Source organism: Scyliorhinus torazame, unplaced genomic scaffold (assembly GCF_047496885.1).
Source record: "Scyliorhinus torazame isolate Kashiwa2021f unplaced genomic scaffold, sScyTor2.1 scaffold_826, whole genome shotgun sequence".
Lineage (NCBI taxonomy): Eukaryota > Metazoa > Chordata > Chondrichthyes > Carcharhiniformes > Scyliorhinidae > Scyliorhinus > Scyliorhinus torazame.
In genome coordinates, this window is record NW_027308553.1 from 20,211 (window position 1) to 43,162 (window position 22,952).

At 48.3% G+C, this 22,952-nt stretch overlaps 1 protein-coding gene across 1 annotated transcript in view; it reads left to right on the forward strand.

The window, feature by feature from the left end:
• Positions 1–4,702: 4,702 nt before the first annotated feature.
• The window catches only part of LOC140406736 (NT-3 growth factor receptor-like), a gene marked incomplete at its 3' end in the record, with an annotated part of 47,411 nt that continues 29,161 nt past the window's right edge, over positions 4,703–22,952 (forward strand). Inside the window, exons 1-2 of the mRNA XM_072494686.1 lie at positions 4,703–4,902; positions 20,632–20,700. Of these exons, the coding sequence (XP_072350787.1) occupies positions 4,865–4,902; positions 20,632–20,700 (107 nt within the window). The remainder of the gene's footprint in view (positions 4,903–20,631; positions 20,701–22,952) is intronic.

Genomic DNA, 22,952 nt, shown 5'->3' on the forward strand with positions numbered 1-22,952 from the left:
TCCAGATGCCTCTTAAATGTTGCAAATGTGCCTGCTTCCACCACATCCTCTGGCAGCACGTTCCAGGCACCCACCACTTTCTGCGTGGAAAACGTACCCTGAACATCTCTCTTAAACTTCCCCCCTCTCACCTTGAACCTGTGCCCCTTGCAATTGACACTTTCACCCTTGGAAAAAGCCTCTGACTATCAACCCTGTCTCTGCCTCTCTGAGGTCGCCCCCTCAGCCTCCGTCTTTCCAGTGAAAACAATCCCAGTTTATTCATCCTCTCATCATCGCCAACATGCTCGAGACCAGGCAACATCCTGGTGAACCTTCTTTGCACTCTCTCCAAAGCTTCCACATCCTTCTGATAATGTGGTGACCAGAACTGTACGCAATACTCCAAATGCGGCCCATCCAAGGTTTTATACAGCTGCAACATGATTTCCCAACTCCTGTACTTAATTCCCCAGTTGATACCATATGCTTCTTAATCACCTTGGCCACCTGTGTTGCCACTTTTTTAGGGAAATATGAACCTGCACGCCCATATCTCTCTGTGTTAATGTGGTCATGTATATGTTTCTCTTGCTGTCTTACAGCTCGCTGAAGTTCTCTGTCTGAACCACTTTGCTACCATTCCCCTTAACTTCAAAGATCCCTTGAAAACCCTGACCCTTCAGTCCTTCTTAATTCCTCCTCTTTCCTATATGCTAACTACCACTCCCACTTGCCTAACCTGCGCCAGCCACCTCGGGAAAGAGGTAGGAGGCAGTCACAGGGAGTGCTGAGTACGGAGGTGGGTTGTTCAAAAGGTCCATCTCACTGCTGTGGGGCTTCATCCGTTATAAAATAAAAACAAAAACATCCTCCAGCCCTCACCCTCACACCTCATGTCCCCGCAATGTCACCTCTTGCCAGGCTATGTCGCCACCCAGCCCATGGCCCCTCATGCCACCATGCCAAGTTATGGCCCTCCATCTACCCTCATGACCCCTAATTCCCCTTATGTCAAGCCATGCCCCCTTCACCCACTTTACACCAGATATATGAGCCAAGCCTCATTATACATTCTTGGCTAAGACCCCAGGCATCCATGAGAGTACTAAAACACCTGAATCCCAGATAAGGCTTTGCTTGATTGACAGCTCTGGACTCTGGTCTCTTCCATCAATTTCACAATGTTATGTTTATTTAAACAAGGTTAAGAGATGTCTAATGCCTGCAGTTTCCGCTATTGGAACTTTAAAAGACTTTGGATGATTGACACTTTCGTTGGGCTGTAGTGAAAGGATCTTTTCAACATAGTGGAAAGTGATTAATGAATGACTGTTTTTTTAAAGTTTATTTTTACACATGCTACTGTCACTATTGGGTTCATTGGTTACGTACAGTGCACCGTGGATGAATGATGTGCCATAGCTTAGCATGGGCATGAGGAGTCACGGAGGCACAGGCGGGGGGACTCGGCGGGGACACACCTAGGCATGGCAGCATGAGGGGGCATGGGGGTGGATGGGGGTACACTTAGGTGAGGGACCTTTTCTTTTACATGTTAAAAGGGTCACTTCATGCTGACAATGGTTCACAACTACTACTCTGAGGTGCTGTGAACCACAGATCCTTCCAAACCTGGCCCAACCCCATGAAAATTGCAGAAGACAAGGACCTGTTGATCCCCGCCATGATGCCAACCAGGTCAGGAGGGCAGGCTATGGGCTTTTGACCAGAACCAGCCTGCACCCTTAAAAAGCACTCCTGAAAATCAAAAAAAAACAGAAATGGGGTGGGAAATCTCAGAGTTGGGACCTGCCCACCAATTTTCAAGGGTTCCTGTGTGATCCCAACTCGGTGATATTCCAGGCCATTATATTAATGGAACCTATTGTGTCTACATGCGCGTCCCTGTCTTTGCCTCTAGTTTTGTGTGTCATGTATGCATGTGTTTGTGTGTGCATGTGTGCCTCTGCCCATCTATCCATGGTCATTCTGCCCATGCTGCCCCTATCAGAACGTGCCAGGTTCAGTTTAGCTCACGTTGAGGCAGTGACCAAATAAAGATCTCTTCCTTTTCAGCACAAAACCTTCAGCAGGACATTTCCATTCCATGCCAGGCTCCCTTGTCTAACTGATTGCTCAATTGGTACAGGATGATTACTCTATTATGGCTGGTTTTATGCATTGTACTTGTCCTCGGGACTTCACCTGTGGCAACCCAAACTCATTTCCCCTTGGCACCCTCCCCAGGTGTCAGAGAGAAGAGTGTTTTATCCTGTGAATGTACTGGATTGCAGCCAAGATCTCTGAGGCTGGTTATATCCCTCCACAGAGAGAGGAGACTTTCACTGCATCTGTCTCTGTTGGACGGAAGCCCAGGTGTTGTAGTTAAAAGGATAGAGGGACTGGACCAGTCATTTTCATCACAGAGGGAAAGAGACAGAGAGCGAGGAGACTCGCATCCATCTGTCTGAGGAACTGAGCCAGTTTGATAAATGCACAGTCTTGAAACCCAATGTCCCGCCTCTGACCTCTGCTTTCATTACTGTCACCTTGTGTTTGCTCAGGCAGTCACATCTCACACCTGTTTGGGACTCCAACATCAGCTGAAATCATTTAGAAAATTAGCAATTCGAACATTCAGTTTACAATTCGAAGGGATTTATTCTGTACTTGGCATGCTGGTTAGTTGTGTGGTGCAGCAAATATTGGGTATTAGTGATGGCTTAATATCTGAAACCATCAGGAGCGTAGGGAAAATGAGACTAGCAATTGGATGGAAATCGCTGCATGTTCGAAGCTGTGTTGTTCGACGAGCTGTACACACTGGGAGCACAACATTCGGAGGCAAGACATTGTAGCAAGAGGTGTAGCAGTGGGAGATGTTCGGGCGGGATTCTCCAAAATGGAGGCAGAGTGTTCGCACCGTCGTGAACAAAGAACAAGAACAAAGAACAAAGAAATGTACAGCACAGGAACAGGCCCTTCGGCCCTCCAAGCCCGTGCCGACCATGCTGCCCGACTAAACTACAATCTTCTACACTTCCTGGGTCTGTATCCCTCTATTCCCATCCTATTCATGTATTTGTCAAGATGCCCCTTAAATGTCACTATCGTCCCTGCTTCCACCACCTCCTCCGGTAGCGAGTTCCAGGCACCCACTACCCTCTGCGTAAAAAACTTGCCTCGTACATCTACTCTAAACCTTGCCCCTCTCACCTTAAACCTATGCCCCCTAGTAATTGACCCCTCTACCCTGGGGAAAAGCCTCTGACTATCCACTCTGTCTATGCCCCTCATAATTTTGTATACCTCTATCAGGTCTCCCCTCAACCTCCTTCGTTCCAGTGAGAACAAACCGAGTTTATTCAACCGCTCCTCATCGCTAAAAGGTTCACGACGGCATGAAACGGCCCCTATCCCGACCGATTCAGGGCCCGATAATGGGCTAGGAGTGGCGCCGTGTCATTTACGCGGTTGCCGTCCCCTCCGAGTCCGCCCCGCAAGAAGATGTCTGACGGATCTTGCGGGGCTGTGGAAGGAGGTCCTCCTTCAGAGAGGCCGGCCCGACGATCGGTGGGCACCGATCGCGGGCCAGACCCCATTTGAGGCCCCCCCAGTGCAGGATCCCCCCTCGCCCCCCCCGCAGGCCGCCCCCCCAGCGTTCCCGCTGTTCCCGCCGGCAGCGACCAGGTGTGGACGGCGCAGGGGTAACCCGCCGTTTTGGGCAGGCCGCTCAGCCCATCCGGGCCGGAGGATCGCGGGGGTACCGGTGAATTCCCATTTTGGCTGTCTCGGGCGATTCACTGTACCGCACCGCGCAAAACGCGATTGTGCCGATCTGGCCGCTTCTGTGAATCACGGGAGGTCGTCGGACCGGCACCACGGGAAAATTTGGCGACCCAGGCGATTCTCCCAACCGGCACGGGAGCGGAGAATCGCGCAAGTTGTTCTGGGAGACGAGCAGTGGGGGGATGCCAGGGACAATGCCTCGTCATGACCCTCTCCCCTGGGGGTCTGTACTCACCTGTGCACTTCTGGTGGGTTCTGCTCGCCAAGTGCACACCAAAGGGGGCCTGTTGTGATTGACACTAGTGTGCCCTCACGCCAACGTGAATGGACAATTTTACGTGGGGGGGGGGGGGGGGGCTATTGGGCGTAAAGTCCTGACATGCATATTTAAATGAATGCAAATGGGGGTCCCGAGTTTAAAGTCGGGATTACTGTTACATCATTGACAGGGACAATCGAACAAGGAAATCTCACCGGCGGAAAAGCCATTTTGGGATTCTCTGCCCCTCTGCCATTCCGTCCCCCCATCCCAAAACAAAAACATGAGTGGAAAATATCCCCCATTGTTTTCCTTTATGGCCCAGAAGCCCTGGTGAGGGGGCTACTTCCTGTTCACAAAATCCCAGTGCATTAGTGTAAAAAAAGGTGAAAGTGACGGCAGGTTTAGTGGACTGCAGCCTCCACTAATCTATCTGTGCGTCAACATCATGGATTAAGTAGTCAAGTTGCACCTTCTCGAGGACAATTGGACGTGACAATGCTGACTCAATAATGTCCTGTGGCTGGGACGTACAACAAAGGGTGATGTTGGCTGAATGTCGAGATGCATGAAACACAGCAGCCAATTTTCACACAGCAAACTCCCAAAAAGAGCAAAGTGGCAAAGCCCTGACAACCTGCCTTTAAGTTGTAGGCTGAGGACACTGGGGACATTTCGCTCGCTCTTCTCAGAGATGATGCAAAGGGAGCTGTCTCGTCCAAGCGACATCACCGGTGCGGCACCCTCTCCTTACTGCCCTGGAATGCCCGCCTAGAGTTTGGGTTCCAGCTCCTGGACCCACAACCTGCTGACTCAGAGGCAAGAATGCCGTGAATGAGCCTGGGGTCACCACCATGCGGGTGTGCTCTTCGGTGAGTGAATGGGTGAGGAAACCATCCTTTAGGTGGAGTAGTGAAGAAATCTGTCCAGCAGAGGGTGCTATTTGTGGAGGGTGTGGGGGTTGGTGGGTGACAGTGGAAGGTCCCGCTAATAGAATTAAGAGAGGAATTATGACCCTGAACAGGCTGTTCAGCCTCCCTCAGCATATGCAGATGTTCATGCTCTACTTGAGCTGTAATCCTAATCCTATTGATCTATCTTGTCCCCAAATCTCTATTTCCCTTTCCTGCAAACATCTATATAACTTGTTCTCAAAAGTTAATATGTCTTCTGTTCTGATTATTAAGACTACAGTTCATTCTGTTTTCTAAAAAATGATTTTATTGATTTTCATCTTTTTATGCTGCATAGTCCATCAACCGCTGAAAGGCAATTGCTTTCATATTTACAGACGTCCCACAGAGAGACGAGTAGACACACACAAAACAGGAAAAGAAAATATACATATTCAAGCAAGGAACCTTATGACTATTTACATGCCCCCCCCCCCCCCCCCCCATGGCTGTGGACCGTATTTGGCCACTCCGCCCTGTTTGGGCCCCCGACAATGGCCCTGGTGTGCTTCGCTCAGCAAGCAGTTGTTGTCCCTGTTCCTCCCCCTTGTCCTCGGGCCAGTCCTCCGCAGCTATGGCACCTGTATGCCGCTGCCCTTTTATCGGCTTTAATGGCCTCCTTGCGTTCCTGGAGTGCCTTCGTAAGGAATTCCCTCCATCCACTCGCCGGGGAGGGGGAGCTCAGTGCGTAGCTTGATAGTCCCTCTCGGTCGTGTGTGGCCGGGGTTTCGTCATCCCGCGTGTTTGCCATCGCCTCGGTGCACCTCTCCAGGCTTTTATTGCTTTTTTCCACCTTTTCGTCCTCTGGAGCTGCTGCTGTTTGGCATGGCCAGTCCTGTTGGAGGAAGGTGCGTTTCCCCAATTCTAGTGAGTTTAAAGTGCCAAAATCCAAATTCTCAGGAGGAGAGCCACCTTTTGCTCGTCTGCTCAGGTCATCTCCCTCATCGAAATTCCGAACCCTCTTGTTTTTTTGAAACCGTCCTTCGTGCTAAATCGCTTTCATTTAATCTTAAATCTGTATCTCCTCATTCTAGGACCATCAAACATTGGACAAAGTCAGCTCTGTCTAGTTCTTTCAAAGTATCGACACTTCTATAAATCATTCAGTATTCTAGCAAAGGCAGGTCCAAATTTGCAGGTCCTTCTTTGTGTTTGTTTTTCCTCATACCAGACAGCACCCTTGTAAATCTGTGTTGTAGCCTCACTATTACTTCAACATTTGTCCTCTGAAGTGAGTTTAAATCTGAACGGTTCACTCCAAGTCTGGTCTTATTGAATGTTGATATAGATTTAACTATTGTGTCTGGATTTTAGATAAAGGAAAAAAATTAGAATTCCAATTGATTGAACTGAAGAGCTGATGGATTTGGGGAATGGGGGTGGGGGGGGGGGGGGTGGTTGCAGTACATGTGTTATTCATAGAGGTTCAGAAAACTTTTGATAAGGTGCCACACAAAAGTCTGTTTGAAAAGACGAAGGGGTCCCGAAATCAGGGAAAGCAGCAAATTGGAATAACTGATTAGAAGGAAGGATACAAAGAGTAGGGTAGAAGGCGACATGGTGGTGCAGTGGTTAGCACGGCTGCCTCACAGCGCCAGGGACAAGGGTTCCATTCCGACGTTGGGTGTCTGTCTATGCGGAGTCTGCACGTTCTTTCCGTATCTGTGTGGGTTCCTCCGGATGCTCCAGTTTCATCCCACAGTCCAAAGATGTGCAGGTTAGGTGGATTGGCCATGCTAAATTTCCCTCTTGTCAGATGGGGTCTCGAGGATCGGGTGGGTAATGGGCCAGACTAGGCTGCTCTTTCGGAGGGTCGGTGCAGACTTAATGGCCTGAATGGCCTCCGTCTGTACTGTAAGGATTCTATGGATGAAGTCCAATTTCTGAGAGTGGACAGTAGTGTCACACTGGGTTCCGTTCTGGCATCATTCTATTCCACGTTGACATGGATGATCTCTATATAGAGCTAAAAGGCAGTATGTCCAAATTTGCAGCTGATAGTAAAGTAGGAGGTACAATAAGCCATCGATATATCTTGCCATAAATCAGCATTCTATAAGCATTCCGCGAGATTTCCTTCTTCGCTTCAGGTGCTGCTTGAAGTGCCTTGTAAACCTGAATGCATCATTTTGCTTCCCCACATCACCCAGACTTCAATTATTCAAAGCATATTTATTAATTGCTTTTACTTTTAACCAGAATGTACCACCTGACATGTATGTGGAGACTGAATTCCATCTGCTGCTTTACGCATCCTATCATGGTCCTCGGGCATCAGTTTTGATCCCCCAGATGGTTTACTGTACCTTCCTGAATTCCGGACCCCCTCAATCTTCTCAAACAGGCTTTTGCGTGGCATCTTCTCAAAATTATTTTGGATGTTCATGTGCAGCACATCCCCTGCACATCCCCCATTCGCCAAATCCATCAGCTCTTCAGATACATCGATCGGAATACTAATTTGTTTTCTTCATCTGCGTTATTTCTATGTAGTAATTTGACCCTTAATTGAAGATTCCAAACTTTTCCCTGTTGCAAATATAAATCTAATTGGTCTGAAATTACTTGAACTAGCTTTGCCCTTTTTGAAAATGGTCATTCTCCAGTCCTCCAGCATAAACACACACTCACTGCAGCTCTGAAAATAATATATTTCTTCCCGCATGCCTCTCAGGATTCATTGGGTATATACCTTCAGGGTCAGGCACATTGTCCTCATTTAGCTTAACCACCATCTCTGATAATTTCCTTTATTTTTATGGAAAAGTACTCCATGAGTGTATGTACACATCACAGATTGCTGCAGTAGAAGGGAAATTAGAGATTGGCAGTAAATCATAGAATCATAGAATTAACAGTGCACAAGGAGGCCATTTGCCCGATCGAGTCTGTACCAGCTCTTGGAAAGAGCACACTACCCAAACCCGCACCTCCACCCTATCCCCATAACCCAGTAACCCCATTTAACCCTTTGGACACGAAGGGCAATTTAACATGGCCAGTCCACCTAACCTGCACATCTTTGGGCTGTGGGAGAAAACCGGAGCACCCGGAGGAAACCCAGGCAGACACGGGGAGAAAGTGCAAACTCCACGCAGACGGTCACCCGAGGCTGGAATTGAACCCGGGATCCTGGAGCTGTGAGGCAGCAGTGCTAACCACTGTGCCGCCCACACCTCTAGAACACCCACATTTCTGAGCACAAATATATGTAAAAAGTCTCTCCTTCTGCTTCCAATCACTTTACGACCTCTTCCCTAGCATTCTTATTTTTTTTTGAACACTGATGTAAGATATAGATTAAGTATTCCATTTATCTTCTGCTAACGCACTATCCTCGCCTCTCCACGTAAAACAATTCTCTTCTTACTGATCCTTATTGTTCTTTTTAAGATTCTCTCCTCATACTCCCTCCTTGCTTTCCTTATCTCTTTCTCAACCCCTTTTCTCATTTTCTTGTATTCTCGTTTATATTTATTATTTTTGTCTTATCTATGCACCACATATGCCCTTTTCATCAATTTTACTTGGATTCCAACATCATTATTTATCCACACCACCCTGAAGAATGAAGTGACATCATTTTAAGGTACATACACTCAATCTGCAACTTTGATTACATCTCGTTGTTGCTGTACAGTCCTTATGCCAAATTCTCTCTCCATCTCACTTTAGCTGTCTCACAACTGGCTTCCTAAAGACTGCACTATTCCAATCTAGTCCTCCTATTTTCCTTGTTCCTATTGCCTCAGACCTTTTTGACCTACTGGTCGTTACACCCACAAATAATTGGTCCCTACGATCTAAATCATTCCCCTTCACAGGATCCAGTGATATTTCTCCCCTTTTTTGATATGAGAACATGCTCCATGAAAAAAAAACTTCCACAGACACTTTAGGAATTCCATTTGCCTTTCTTGATTAACTCCCTTCCTGTCCCAATCAATGAATGTATCATTAAAATCTCATCTAACAGTAATTCTGTTATTCTTCGTCATCTCCCGGATCCTCCTCTTCCATTTCCCTCTCACAATTAGGGGGCCTATGGTACTCCCACTAATGTAAGAATCCATTTTTCATTCTGATCTCTCATCATATTATATTCTGTCCTTCACCAACTTTGGCCATCCACCTATTACGTCCCAGCTGAATATACTATAGTCCAACTGTTCTGCCTTTTTCTGTTGGTGCACAGCAGAGGAACACTTGTTCTGTTGAGGGGGCAGTAGAGGGCTTCATTTGTCGGTGGAGTGGCGGAGATTCTTTCATGGATGGAACTGTCCCTGGCTAGGGCAGTGGAGGGTGCTGTTCTGTGGGTGTGCTGCAGAGGGCAGCATATTGAGGTGGGGGAGACAATAGGGGGCACTGGTTTGTGATTTACCAGTGGAGTCACAGTCATAGAGTTAAAGAGGTTTACAACATGAAAACAGGCCCTTCGACCCAACTCGTCCATGCTGCCCAGTTTTTAACCACTAAGCTAGTCCCAATTGCTCGCATTTGGCCCATAACCCTCTACACCCATCTTTCCCATATAACTGTCTGAATGCTTTTGAAGAGACAAAATTGTACCCGCCTTCACTACTGCCTCTGGCAGCTTGTTCCAGACACTCACCACACTCTGTGTGAAGAAATTGCCCCTCATGAGCCTTTTGTATCTCTCCCCTCTCACTTTAAACCTGTGCCCTCTAGTATTAGACTCCCCTACCTTTGGGAAAAGATGTTGACTATCTCCCTTATCTATGCCACTCATTATTTTATAGACCTGTATAAGATCACCCTGAAACCTCCTGCGCTCCAGGGAAAAACGTCCCAGTCTATCCAGCCTCTCCTTATAACTCAAACAAGCACCGGTAGCATCCTAATAAATCTTTTCTGCACTCTTCTCGTTTAACAATATCTTTTCTTAAATAGGGTGACCAGAACTGTACTCAGTGTTCCAAGTGTGGCCTTACTAATGTCTTGTACAACTTCAACAAGATGTCCCAACTCCTGTCTTCAATATTCTGACCAATGAAACCAAGCATGCCGAATGCCTTCTTCACCAACCTGTCCACCTGTGACTCCACTTTCAATGAGTTATGAATCTGTACTCCTAGATCTCTGTGTTCTATAACTTTCCCCAACTCCCTACCATTAACTGAGTAGAGGTCCTACCCTGATTAGATCTACCAAAATGCATCACCTCACATTTATCTAAATTAAACTCCATCTGCCATTAATCGGCCCACTGGCCCAACTGATCAAGATCCCATTGTAATTCTAGGTAACCTTCTTCACTGACCACTATGCTACCAATCTTGGTGTCACCTGCAAAGTTACTAACCATGCCTCCCAAATTCTCATCCAAATCATTAATATAAATAACAAGTAACAGTGGACCCAGCACTGATCCCTGAGGCACACCCCTGGTCACAGGCCTCCAGTTTGAAAACAACCCTCTACAACCATCTTATGTCTTCTGTCATCAAGCCAATTTTGTATCTAATTGGCTACCTCACCCTGGATCCCGTGAGATTTAACCTTATGCAACAACCTACCATGCGGTACCTTGTCCAAGGCCTTACTAAAGAAAGTCCATGTAGAGAACGTCGACTGCACTGCCCTCATCTATCTTCTTGGTTACACCCTTTCAAAAAACTCGATCAAATTCGTGAGACATGATTTTCCACTCACAAACCCATGCTGACTGTCCCTAATCAGTCCATGCCTCTCTAAAAGCCTGTAGATCCTACAGAATACCTCTCAGAATACCTTCTGACAACTTACCCACCACAGACGATAGGTGACTTGTCTGTAGTTCCCAGGCTTTTTCCTGCGGCCCTTCTTAAACATCCTACCCTCTAATCAACTGTGGCTGACAAGAATCATAGAATTTACAGTGCAGAAGGAGGCCATTCAGCCCATCGAGTCTGCACTGATTCTTGGAAAGAGCACCCTACCCAAGGTCAACACCTCCACCCTATCCTCATAACCCAGTAACCCCACCCAACACTAAGGGCAATTGTGGACACTAAGGGCGATTTATCATGGCCAATCTACCTAACCTGCACATCTTTGGACTGTGGGAGGAAACCGGAGCACCCTGAGGAAACCCACGCACACACGGGGAGGATGTGCAGACTCCGCACAGACAGTGACCCAAGCCGGAATCGAACCTGGGACCCTGGAGCTGTGAAGCAATTGTGCTATCCACAATGCTACCGCGCTGTAACAATTCAAATACCTCTGCTAGGGGATCCGCAATTTCCTCTCTAGCCTCCCACAATGTCCTGGGATACATTTCATCAGGTCCAGAGGATTTATCTACCTTGATGCGCTTTAAAACTTCCAGCACCTCTTTTTCTGTAATATGTACACTCCTCAAGACATCCCTATTTATTTCCCCAAGTTCCCTAACATCCATGCCTTTCTCAACAGTAAATATCGATGAGAAATATTCATTTGTAGAAGCTCCTTTGATTCTTCTTTTATCGGACAAAGCAATCTCATGACCCCTTTTTGCCCTCCTGATTTCTCTCAACTCTATTCCGACAACCTCTATACTCTTCAAGGATCCAGTTGATCCCAGCTGCCGATGCATGTCATTTGCCTCCTCCTTCTTTTTGACCAGGACCTAAATATCCCAAGTCATCCAGGATTCCCTATTCTACCAGCCTTGTCCTTCACTCTAAAAGGAATGTGGTTACCTTGAACCCTGGTTAACACGCTTTTGAAAGCCTCCCACTTACCAACCATCCCTTTGCCTGACAACAGACTCCCCAATCAACTTTTGAAAGTTCCTGTCTAGTACCATCAAAATTGACCTTTCCCGGGCAGCACGATGGTGCAGTGGGTAGCACTGCTGTCTCACGGCGCCGTGGTCCCAGGTTTGATCCTGGCCCTGGGTCATTGGCCGTGTGGAGTTTGCACATTCTTCCCGTGTTTGCGTGGGTTTTGCCCTCACAGCACAGGGCTAAATCGCTGGCTTTGAAAGCAGACCAAGGCAGGCCAGCAGCACGGTTCAATTCCCGTACCAGCCTCCCCGAACAGGCGCCGGAATGTGGCGACTAGGGGCGTTTCACAGTAACTTCATTGAAGCCTACTTGTGACAATAAGCGATTTTCATTTCATTTCATTCATTTCATTCATGTGCAGGGTAGGCCACACTAAATTGCTCCTTAATTGGAAAAAATGAATTGGGTACTCTAAATTTATTTTTAAAAATTGACCTTTCCCCAATTCAGAATTTTAACTTTTGGGTCAGACCTATCATTCTCCATAGATATCTTAAAACTAATGAAATTATGGTCACTGGTCCCAAAGTGATCCCTCTCTAACACTTCTGTCATCTGCCCTTCCTTATTTCCCAAGAGGAGGTCAAGTTTTGCCCTCTCTAATCGGGTCATCCACATGCTGAATGAGAGGTTCCTCCTGGAAATCCACATCATAGACTGTGAAGCTGGTCGATAGCTTTAAGTTCCTGGGGGTTACCATCACCAACAGTCTGTCGTCGTCCACTTACGTTGATGCAACAGTCACGAAAGCCCAACAACGTCTCTACTTCCTGCAGAAGCTAAAGAAATTTGGCATGTGTGCATCGACTCTCACAAATGTCTACAGATGTGCGATAGAGAGCATCCTAAACGGCTGCATCACAGCCTGGTATGGCAACTGCTCAGTCCAAGATCGCATGAACTGCAGACTGTGGTGAACTCATTCCAACGCATCACACAAACTTGCCACCCCCACCTTGATTCTGTATACCTCTCTCTGCCTCAGGAAGACAGACAGCATTATCAGAGACACCTCCCACCCAGGCATTGCCTTCTTCCAGACCCTTCCATCAGGCAGAAGGTACAGAAGTCTGAAGACTCGCACATCCAGACATAGGAACAGCTTCTTCCCCACAGCTACAAGACTCCTCAACGACTCCCCCTCGGACTGATCTGTTCACTGCAAGAACACTATTCACAACGCCCTCTGCTGCTCTTGCTCAAGTATTTGCTTTGTTTGGCCCCTTGTTCCGCACTGTAACCAATCACTGTTTTGTCGATGTACCATTTGTCAATGTTTCCTGTTGATTATTCTTGTGTCTACTATGGACGTACTGTGTACGTTCCCTCGCCACAGAAAAATACTTTTCACTGTACTTCGGTACATGTGACAATAAATCAAATCAAAATATAATAGTTATAATTAGTAGATAGAGGTAGAGTTACTGAGTGTAGTTTAATTCTGACATGTATGTTTGCTATTTTGAATAAGTGTCGAACTCAAATAGAGTAGTCTTCATAAAATTAGTTTAGGTCTTCAAAGGAGCTTTCTGTATATTTGTGATCAATACGCCTTCCCCACCCTGGAAACCCCTCACAAAGGTCACCACATCCGGTCATGTTTTGTACACTTTCCCTGTGTTTTATTTCTCTTAACCTTCCTGGACCGATTCACTGAGTTCCCCACAGTCTCGATACTGTGGCCCTTTTTGATCTTTTGACTTTGGTTTCTCTGCCTGTCACTTTTCCCCTTACTGCCTTTTGTTTATGTCCCCACTTTACTTCCCTCCGACTTCCTGCATCAGTTCCCTTTCCCCTTGCCACATTAGTTTAGAGGATGCTCTTCTGCAGCGAGGAAATATTTTCTTTAAACAAAGAATTGGTTTTTTTCCTATTCAAATGTAAATCTTTGTCCGTATGATTGAGGCCCAGACGCAGATGAATGTTTGGTGTTTTCGGTGGGAGCTCAGAGCTGGGATCAGAAATCCCCGCTGATGGTGCCGGGAACATCAGCCACATTGTGCCCTGACAATAGAAACAACAGAATTTAAAAAAGAGATAACTGTTTGCTTCTGAGGAGAGGGGAGCTGTGTTTTTGAAGTGCTTCGCTCTACTTGAGCTTCGATTGTTTTTTGATCAGTCCCAAAAGAGTTCCTCTGAAGTGATCTTCCCCAAACACTTTATCAGGAAGTGCAGATCCCCTCAAAGCTATGCAGAAACTGACATCTCGCACAGACTCTGTTCACACAGTACAATAAAGACTTGCCAGGTCTGGGAAATGCTGGAAATACTTAACAGGCATTGCAGCTGTGAGGGATTCTTCAAGTCAATTTGATCCATTCTAATCAAGGGCCCCGCTTGAAAAGTGATCCATCCCCCCATGCTCTTTTAGATGTTGACAGCATGAGCTGCTGTGTGTTCGCTGTCATTCCCACTGTGGCCACTGCAGAGTGGAGTTCTAAAAACATATTGCCAGATTGTGCTTGAAGTGTTGCTGCATTGTGCTCCCTCACAGACCGTGGTTAAGAGGGACACAGTGAGAGGTGATTGTGTAATAATTCCATTGAAATGGGTCCTTTACTCCGGAGTTTGCTTCATGACTATGAGGCGGCTGGGACACCAAACATCCGCTCATGGTAGCAAAGTGGTTAGCCCAATTGCTTCACAGCTCTCGGGTCCCAGGTTCGATTCCCGGCTTGGGTCACTGTCTGTGCGGAGTCTGCCCGTTCTCCCCGTGTGTGCGTGGGTTTCCTGCAGGTGCTCCGATTTCCTCCCACAGTCCAAAGATGTGCAGGTTAGCTGGATTGGCCATGCTAAATTGGCCCTTAGTGTCCAAAATTGCCCTTAGTGATGGGTGGGGTTACTTGGTTGTGGGGATAGGGTAGACGTGTGGGCTTGGGTAGGGTGCGCTTTCCAAGAGCCGGTGCAGACTCGATGGGCCGAATGGCCTCCGTCTGCACTGTAAATTCTATGAAACCTATGAAATCTATGAATGTGCCCTGCGGCCCAATCTTCCTGTGTCACCCATTTAAGACAGAGATGAGGAGAAAGTTCTTCTCCGAGGGTGCTGAATCTGTGGGATTCTTTACCAGAGAGGGCTGCGACATTGAGTATGTTCAAGATTCGGGAGGATTTAAACTAGTATGGCATGGGGGTGGGAACCAGAGCGTTAGCTTAGAAGGTGTCACAACTGAAGGGAATATGGAGAACAAAAATACAAGAACTACGTCATCCTCAGGCAGAGAGAAAAAGGTGACAAGTGTGGGAAGGGAGGTGGTCAATGCAGGTAGCTTAATGCGCGCAGTATGCAGAGCAAAATAAATGAGCTTGTTGCGCATATTGGAATTGGCTGGTACGATGTTGTGGGCATCACAGAGACGTGGCTGGGATCTAAATATACAAGGATATGTGTCCTATCGAAAGGACAGGCAGATGGGCAAAGGGGGTAGGGTTGCATTGTCAGTAAGGAATGAAGTTAAATCGATAGCAAGGAGCGACGCGGACTGGGAAAATCAGGTTGGTAGTGGATCCCAAGATAAGGAAGTTGTGGAATGTTTAAGAGATTTTTTTTGGAGCAGCTTGTGACAGAGCCTACTAGGGAACAGGCAATCCTGGATTTGGTGATGTGTAATGAGGCAGGCTTGATGAGGGATCTTAAGGTGAAGGAACTCTCCAGGAGCAGTGACCACAATATGATAGAATTTGCCCTGCTGGAATCAGATCATAGAATTTACAATACAGAAGGAGGACATTCGGTTCATCGAGTCTGCACCAGCCCTTGGAAAGAGCACCCCACCCATGCCCACACCTCCCTTAACCCCACCTCACCTTTTTTTGGACACTAAGAGAAATTTAGCATGGCCAATCCACCTAACCTGCACATCTTTGGACTGTGGGAGGAAACCGGAGCACCCGTAGGAAACCTACGCAGACACGGGGATAACGTGCAGACTCCGCACAGACAGTGACCCAAGCCGGGAATTGAACCTGGCACTCTGGAGCTGTGAAGCAACAGTGCTGTCCTCTGTGCTACCGTGCTGCGTGTAACGGTATTATAACGAAATAAGGGTAACTACAAAGACATGAGGGAGGAGCTGGCCATAGTTGATTGGAAAAGGAGCCTAGCAGGGAAGACAGCGGAACAGATATGGCAGGCATTTTAGGGGTTATTCGGGAGGCACAGCAGACATTTATCCCAAGGAGGAGGAAACATGTTAAGGGGAGGACAACGCATCCATGGCTGACGAGGGAAGTAAAGGACGGCATAAAAGGAAAAAAAAAAGAATACAAAGTGGTGAGGATTAGTGAGAAGCCAGCGGATTGGGAAGCTTTTAAAAGCGAGCAGTGGACAACTAAAAAAGCAATAAGGGGAGAGAAGATGAAATATGAGTGCAAGCTAGCTAGTAATGTAAAAGAAGATCAGAAGAGTTTTTTTTCAATATATAAAAGGTAAGAGAGAGAGGCAGAAATAGGCATTAGACCACTGGAAAACGTGGCTGGATAAGTAATAGGAATCAAAGAAATGGCAGACGAACTGAATCGTTACTTTCCATCCGTCTTCAGGGTGGAAGACACCAGTGGGATGCCAGAGCTCCAGGCGAATCAGGGAGCAGAGGTGAGTGTAGTGGCCATCACTTCGGAGAAGGTTCTGGGGAAACTGAAAGGTCTGAAGGTGGATAAGTCACCTGGACCGGGTGGACTACACCCCAGGGTTCTAAAAGAGATAGCTGAGGAGGTTGTGGAGGCATTGCTGGTGATCGTTCAGGAATCACTGGAGGCAGGAAGGGTCCCAGAGGACTGGAAAGTAGTAACAGCACTGTTTAAGAATGGAGGGAGGAAGAAGATGGGAAATTATAGGCCGGTTAGCCTGACTTTGGTCATTGGTAAGATTTTGGAGTCCGTTATTAAAGATGAGATTGCAGAGTTCTTGGAAGTGCATGGTAAAATAGGACTGAGTCAGCACGGCTTTGTCAAAGGGAGGTCATGTCTGATAAATCTGTTAGAGTTCTTTGAGGAGGTAACAAGGAAGTTAGACAAAGGAGAACCAGTGGACATGATTTATTTAGATTTCCAGAAAGCCTTTGACAAGGTGCTGCATCAGAGATTATTAAATAAGTTAAAAGCCCATGATGTTAAGGGTAAGATCCTGGCATGGATAGAGGATTGGCTGACTGGCAGAAAGCAGAGAGTGGGGATAAAGGGGTCTTTTTCAGTGTGGCAGCCGGTGACTAGTGGTGTGCCTCAGGGGACTGTGCTGGGACCACAACTTTTCCCAATATACATTAATGATCTGGAAGAAGGAAGTGTTGCTAAGTTTGCAGATAATAAAAAGATCTGTAGAGGAACAGATAGTAATGAGGAAGCAAGGGGGCTGCAGAAGGATTTGGACAGGCTAGGAGAGTGGGCAATGAAGTGGCAGATGAAATACAGTGTTGAAAAGTGTGAGGTTATGCACTTTGGAAGGAGGAATTTAGGCATAGACTATTTTCTAAATGGGGAAATGCTTAGGAAATCAGAAGCACAAACGGACTTGGGAATCCTTATTCATGATTCTCTTAAGGTTAACATGCAGGTTCAGTCAGCAGTTAGGGAGGCAAACATAATGTTAGCATTCATGTCAAGAGGGCTAGAATACAAAACCAGGGATGTACTTCTGAGGCTGTATAAAGCTCTGGTCAGATACCATTTGGAGTATTGTGAGCAGTTTTGGGCCCCGTATCTAAGGAAGCAGCACGGTAGCATTGTGCATTGCACAATTGCTTCACAGCTCCAGGGTCCCAGGTTCGATTCCGGCTTGGGTCACTGTCTGTGCGGAGTCTGCACATCCTCCCCGTGTGTGCGTGGGTTTCCTCTGGGTGCTCCGGTTTCCTCCCACAGTCCAAAGATGTGCAGGTTAGGTGGATTGGCCATGATAAATTGCCCTTAGTGTCCAAAATTGCCCTTAGTGTTGGGTGGGGTTGCTGGGTTATGGGGATAGGGCGGAAGTGTTGACCTTGGGTAGGGTGCTCTTTCCAAGAGCCGGTGCAGACTCGATGGGCCGAATGGCCTTCTTCTGCACTGTAAATTCTATAATTCTATGAAGGATGTGCTGGCCTTGGAAAGTGTCCAAAGGAGGTTCACAAGAATGATCCCTGGAATGAAGAGCTTATCATATGAGGAACAGTTGAGGACTCTGAGTCTGTACTCGTTGGAGTTTAGAAGGATGAGGGGGGATCCTATTGAAACTTACAGGATACTGCAAGACCTGGATAAAGTGGACGTGGAGAGGATGTTTCCACTTGTTGGAAAAACTAGAACCAGAGGACACCATCTCAGACTAACGGGACGATCCTTTAATACAGAGATGAGGAGGAATTTCTTCAGCCAGAGAATGGTGAATCTGTGGAACTCTTTGCCGCAGAAGGCTGTGGAGGCCAAGTCGCTGAGCGTCTTTAAGACAGAGATAGATAGGTTCATGATTAATAAGGGGATCAGGGGTTATGGGGAGAAGGCAGGAGAACGGGGATGAGAAAAATATCAGCCATGATTGAATGGCGGAGCAGACTCGATGAGCCGAGTGGCTAATTCTGCTCTATGCCTTATGGTCTTCTGGTCTGAGGCTGAGGTAGAGAGAGTTTTAATCAGTGAGGGAATCAAGGGTAAGGTGGGCAAGTAGAAATGAGGATTAACACGTCAGGGGCACGATTTATCGGCCGCGTCTCTCCCACCTTGATGCCGCAAAGAGGCCATTGAATCTTGCGAGAGGCCTCTCATGAGATTCGCGATGTTTCACGTGATTCAACCGTACGTTGCGGTTGGATCTGGCTCTTGCTGGGCCAGATCCCGATCAGCATGTTATTTAAATGTGCGCATGCCAGATTCTCCTGGTGTCCGGGACCTAGCCAGATTCTCCTGGTGTCCGGGACCTAATAGCCGCACCTGGGAGACTGTGTCAGGCACTGGTTTCCACAAATGTGGACCGGGCGTAATGGCACCTGGGGCGGGGGGTCTCCCAGGCCATTATAGACATCCAGGTGGTCGGGATTGGGCAGGGTAGTACCCTGGCACTCCCGCTGGCACCCGGGAACCTTGGCACTGCCACCTGGGCAACCTGGCAGTGCTTAGGTGACTCTGCCAAGCTGGCAGGGGCGCTGCTATGGTGCCAGGCTGGCATTGCCAAGGTGCCTGGGAGCCAGGTTGCCCATGCCAGTGATCAGGCCGGGGGATGTTCTGCCCATAGGATGTGGGGTGAGGGTGGTTGCTCGAGATCCCCGGAAGAGGTCAGTTGGGTGAAGTGGGATGGTCCGGAAGCCGCGGCGGGGTCACGGAGAGGGGCTAAATGATAGTGGTGCCGTTAAAAATGGCGCACCGATCCACGAGTTGTCTTCCTGCATTGGTGAGCTGAACTAAAGTGCAGCCTCGACTTGCCGTTCCTCGCCGATGCCAAAAAAACAGCAAGCTGCGGCTGAATAGCGGGGTCTTTCTCAGCTAAGTGCGCCCAAAACCAGACTTTGGGGCGCAATTCTCCGCAATCGGCGCGATGTCTGCCAACCGACGTCAAAAACGGCGCGAATCAATCCGGCATCATGCCGCCCCAAAGGTGCGGAATCCTCCGCATCTTGAGCGGCCGGGCCCTAACCTTGAGGGGTTAGGCCTGCGCCGGACTGATTTCCGCCCCGCCAGTTGGCGGGAACGGCCTTTGGTGCCCCACCAGCTGGCGCGAAACTGACTTTGCCGGGCGGCGCATGCGCGGGAGCGTCAGAGGCCGCTCACGGCATCCCCGCACATGCGCAGTGGAGGGGGTCTCTTCTGCCTCCGCCATGGTGGAGACCATGGTGAAGGCGGAAGGAAAAGAGTGCCCCCACGGCACAGGCCCGCCCACGGATCGGTGGGCCCTGATCGCGGGCCAGGCCACCGCGGGGGCACACCCCGGGGCCAGATCGCCCCGCCCCCCCCAGGACCCCAGAGCCCGCCCGCGCCGCCTTGTCCCGCCTTGTCCCGCCAGTAAGAGAGGTGGTTTAATCCATGCCGGCGGGACAGGCATTCCAGCAGTGGGACTTCGGCCCATCTGGGCCGGAGAATCGCCGGGGGGGGGGGGGGGGGGGGGCGCCAACCGGCACGGCGCGATTCCCGCCCCCGCCGAATATCCGGTGCCGGAGAATTCGGCAACCAGCGGGGGCAGGATTCACGCCAGCCCCCGGCGATTCACCGACCCGGCAGGGGGTCGGAGAATCCCGCCCCTGAACTTTATTTGTTGAATCGCACCCCAGATCAATTATGATCTCACTGAATGGTGGAGCAGAATCAATGAGTCGAATGGCCAACATCTGCTCCTATGTCTTATGGTCCTAAGGCATGCAGTCCAATGTTTGCACCTCCAGCCTCGGAGGTGTGGGTTGATTCACCCATCTGCACATCACTGACTTGAGTTACAATTTGGAACGGTGGCTGTTTTTGATGTTGAATATTTGTTAGCTCGTTCATTGATTCTCAGCCACTAATTGACACGCGCTTAATCTCCTGAGCAGAGAGTCTCGAGTTTGCTCAACCTTACCGCTTCCACCACCCGCCTGGCTTGGCATTCTCTGATTTGTAAAAACAGAATTAATTGAAAGAAAATGAAGGTAGGATTCAGCATCCCCTGGAAATGCTGGCCTCAAGGAGATGTGTGGATAACTTCTGTGGGGTGGAATAGGAAACAGGGTAACATTTCTGATCATGTGTGCACTTTTCAAACAAGATTATTAAGCTGGGTGAATACAGCAAGACCCCACCCACTGGTCACAGTGTTAATAAGGGCACTTGTGTTTAATCGTCATGTAGCTCCGAATACAGTAAGGTTTCTGACATGAGAGCATTGGGCTTGTTCCACTGAAAGTAATTAACAATACATTTCATTTCCTCCTTGAATCTGCAGTAACCTCTCGGGCAATCATCTCACCAGCCTGTCCTGGCAGCCCTTTCGGACACTTCGACTCGCCCAGCTGTAAGTACCAAGCATGTGGTGTTGTTTCAAGCCCAGTTACAAGTTCTCCTTTTCCCTTCATAGCCCGAGGAGCAGAGCCTCGTGGTGTGCCTTAGGGCTGTTGTCTTCTCCAGTAATCCAGACCACTTTACCTCACTCTGACCCAATGCTCTTTTGACTGTGTGACGTGGAGTGAAACTATAAATTACAGGAGCCTGCTTTGTGCTGGCCAATCCTCCCTTCCCAACCCCTGTCAGAGTTCTACTCTTTCCCACTGGAGGTACTGGCCTCTTGCTGGAGTGCAATTCCAGGGTACAGAGACCAAGAACCCTCCGCTTCCTTTGTCAACCATCCATCCTTACACAGGTCTTATGACCATGGAAGGGGATGACATGAAGCACACACTTACCTAACTCAGCTCTCATGAAATGAAATGAAATGAAAATCGCTTATTGTCACAAGTAGGCTTCAATGAAGTTACTGTGAAAAGCCCCTAGTCGCCACATTCTGGCGCCTGTTCGGGGAGGCTGGTACGGGAATTGAACCGTGCTGCTGGCCTACCTTTCAGGTTCCTACTCATACGTCTTTTCACATGAATCACTGGAGGAGTAGGCATCTGGCTGGTATTGCTCCCAAGCCCAAGGCCAAGCATACCTTACAAACATAGGAAAAAGGAGCAGGAGTGGGCCGTTCAGCCCCTCAAACCCACTCCACCATTTGATAAGATCTGATAGTAACCTCAAATTTACAACCCACCTACCCCTGACAACCTATCACCCCCTTGAATCTCTCCACCTCTGCCTCAAAGTCTCTGGGCTGGATTCCTCGATTTTAAGGCTATGTCCGGAGGAAGTTGTGGTGATGTGCATCAATGTAAATGCATGTAGGCTAGCTAGACACTAGAGGGAGCACCAGAAACACACACACACACTCAACCAATAGATCAGTTAGATAGGATGCGACCAATGGACATTCACGATACACAAGGAGGTGACACGACCACAGGGGGGCATTACACCAACCCATATATAAGGACACCACACACATGATCTGCCTCTTTCCAGTGGAGACAGTCAGTGAGTACAGACACAGGGTTCATTCAATATTAGACCCACCACGTGGATTGCAGCAGCTGGTTAGTCAGTCTGGGTAGCTATAGTAGGATTAGCAGTAGTGTCGAACCCGAGTAATAGAAGTGTAAATAGTTCAATCAACGTGTTGAAGTTATCTCCACGTCTGAACCTTCCTTTGTCAAGTGCACCACAAGGAAGCCTCTTATGTTACACCTACAACATAACAAATCATGGTACCAGAAGTGAACTGTTTCAATCCAGATAGCCATACCTCAGCGTACAGTGACAACCAGCAATGATATCCAGACAAGATGTTATTTAAATGGATACAACAGCAGTTGGAACAAGGATCTGGTTTAGCACAGTGGGCTAAATCGCTGGCTTATAATGCAGAACACAGCCAGCAGCGCGGGTTCAATTCCCGTACCGGCCTCCCCGAACAGGCGCCGGAATGTGGCGACTAGGGGCTTTTCACAGTAACTTAATTGAAGCTTGCTTGTGACAATAAGCAATTATTAGGGGGCAGCACGGTAGCATTGTGGATAGCACAATTGCTTCACAGCTCCAGAGTTCCAGGTTCGATTCTGGCTTAGGTCACTGTCTGTGCGGAGTCTGAACATCCTCCCCGTGTGTGAGTGGGTTTCCTCCGGGTGCTCCGGTTTCCTCCCGCAGTCCAAAGATGTGCGGGTTAGGTGGATTGGCCATGATAAATTGCCCTTAGTATCCAAAATTTCCCTTAGTGTTGGGTGGGGTTACTGGGTTATGGGGATAGGGTAGAGGTGCTGACCTTGGGTAGGGTGCTCTTTCCAAGAGCCGGTGCAGACTCGATGGGCCGAATGACCTCCTTCTGCACTGTAAATTCTATGGAAAAAAATAAAAATGAAACAACTGTGGGCACCACGGCAGCACAGTGTTTCGCACTGTTGCTTCACAACGCCAGGGACCCGGGTTCGATTCCTGGCCTGGGTCACTGTCTGTGCGGAGTATGCACTTTCTCCCTGTGTCTGCATGGGTTTCCTCCGGGCGCTCTGGTTTCCTCCCACAACTCACGAAATGACGTGTTGGTTAGGTGATTTGGACATTCTGAATTCTTCCTCGGTGTACTCGAACAGGTACCGGAGTGTGGCGACTAGGGGATTTTCACAGTAACTTCATTGCGGTGTTAATGTAAGCCTACTTGTGAGAATAATAAAGATTATT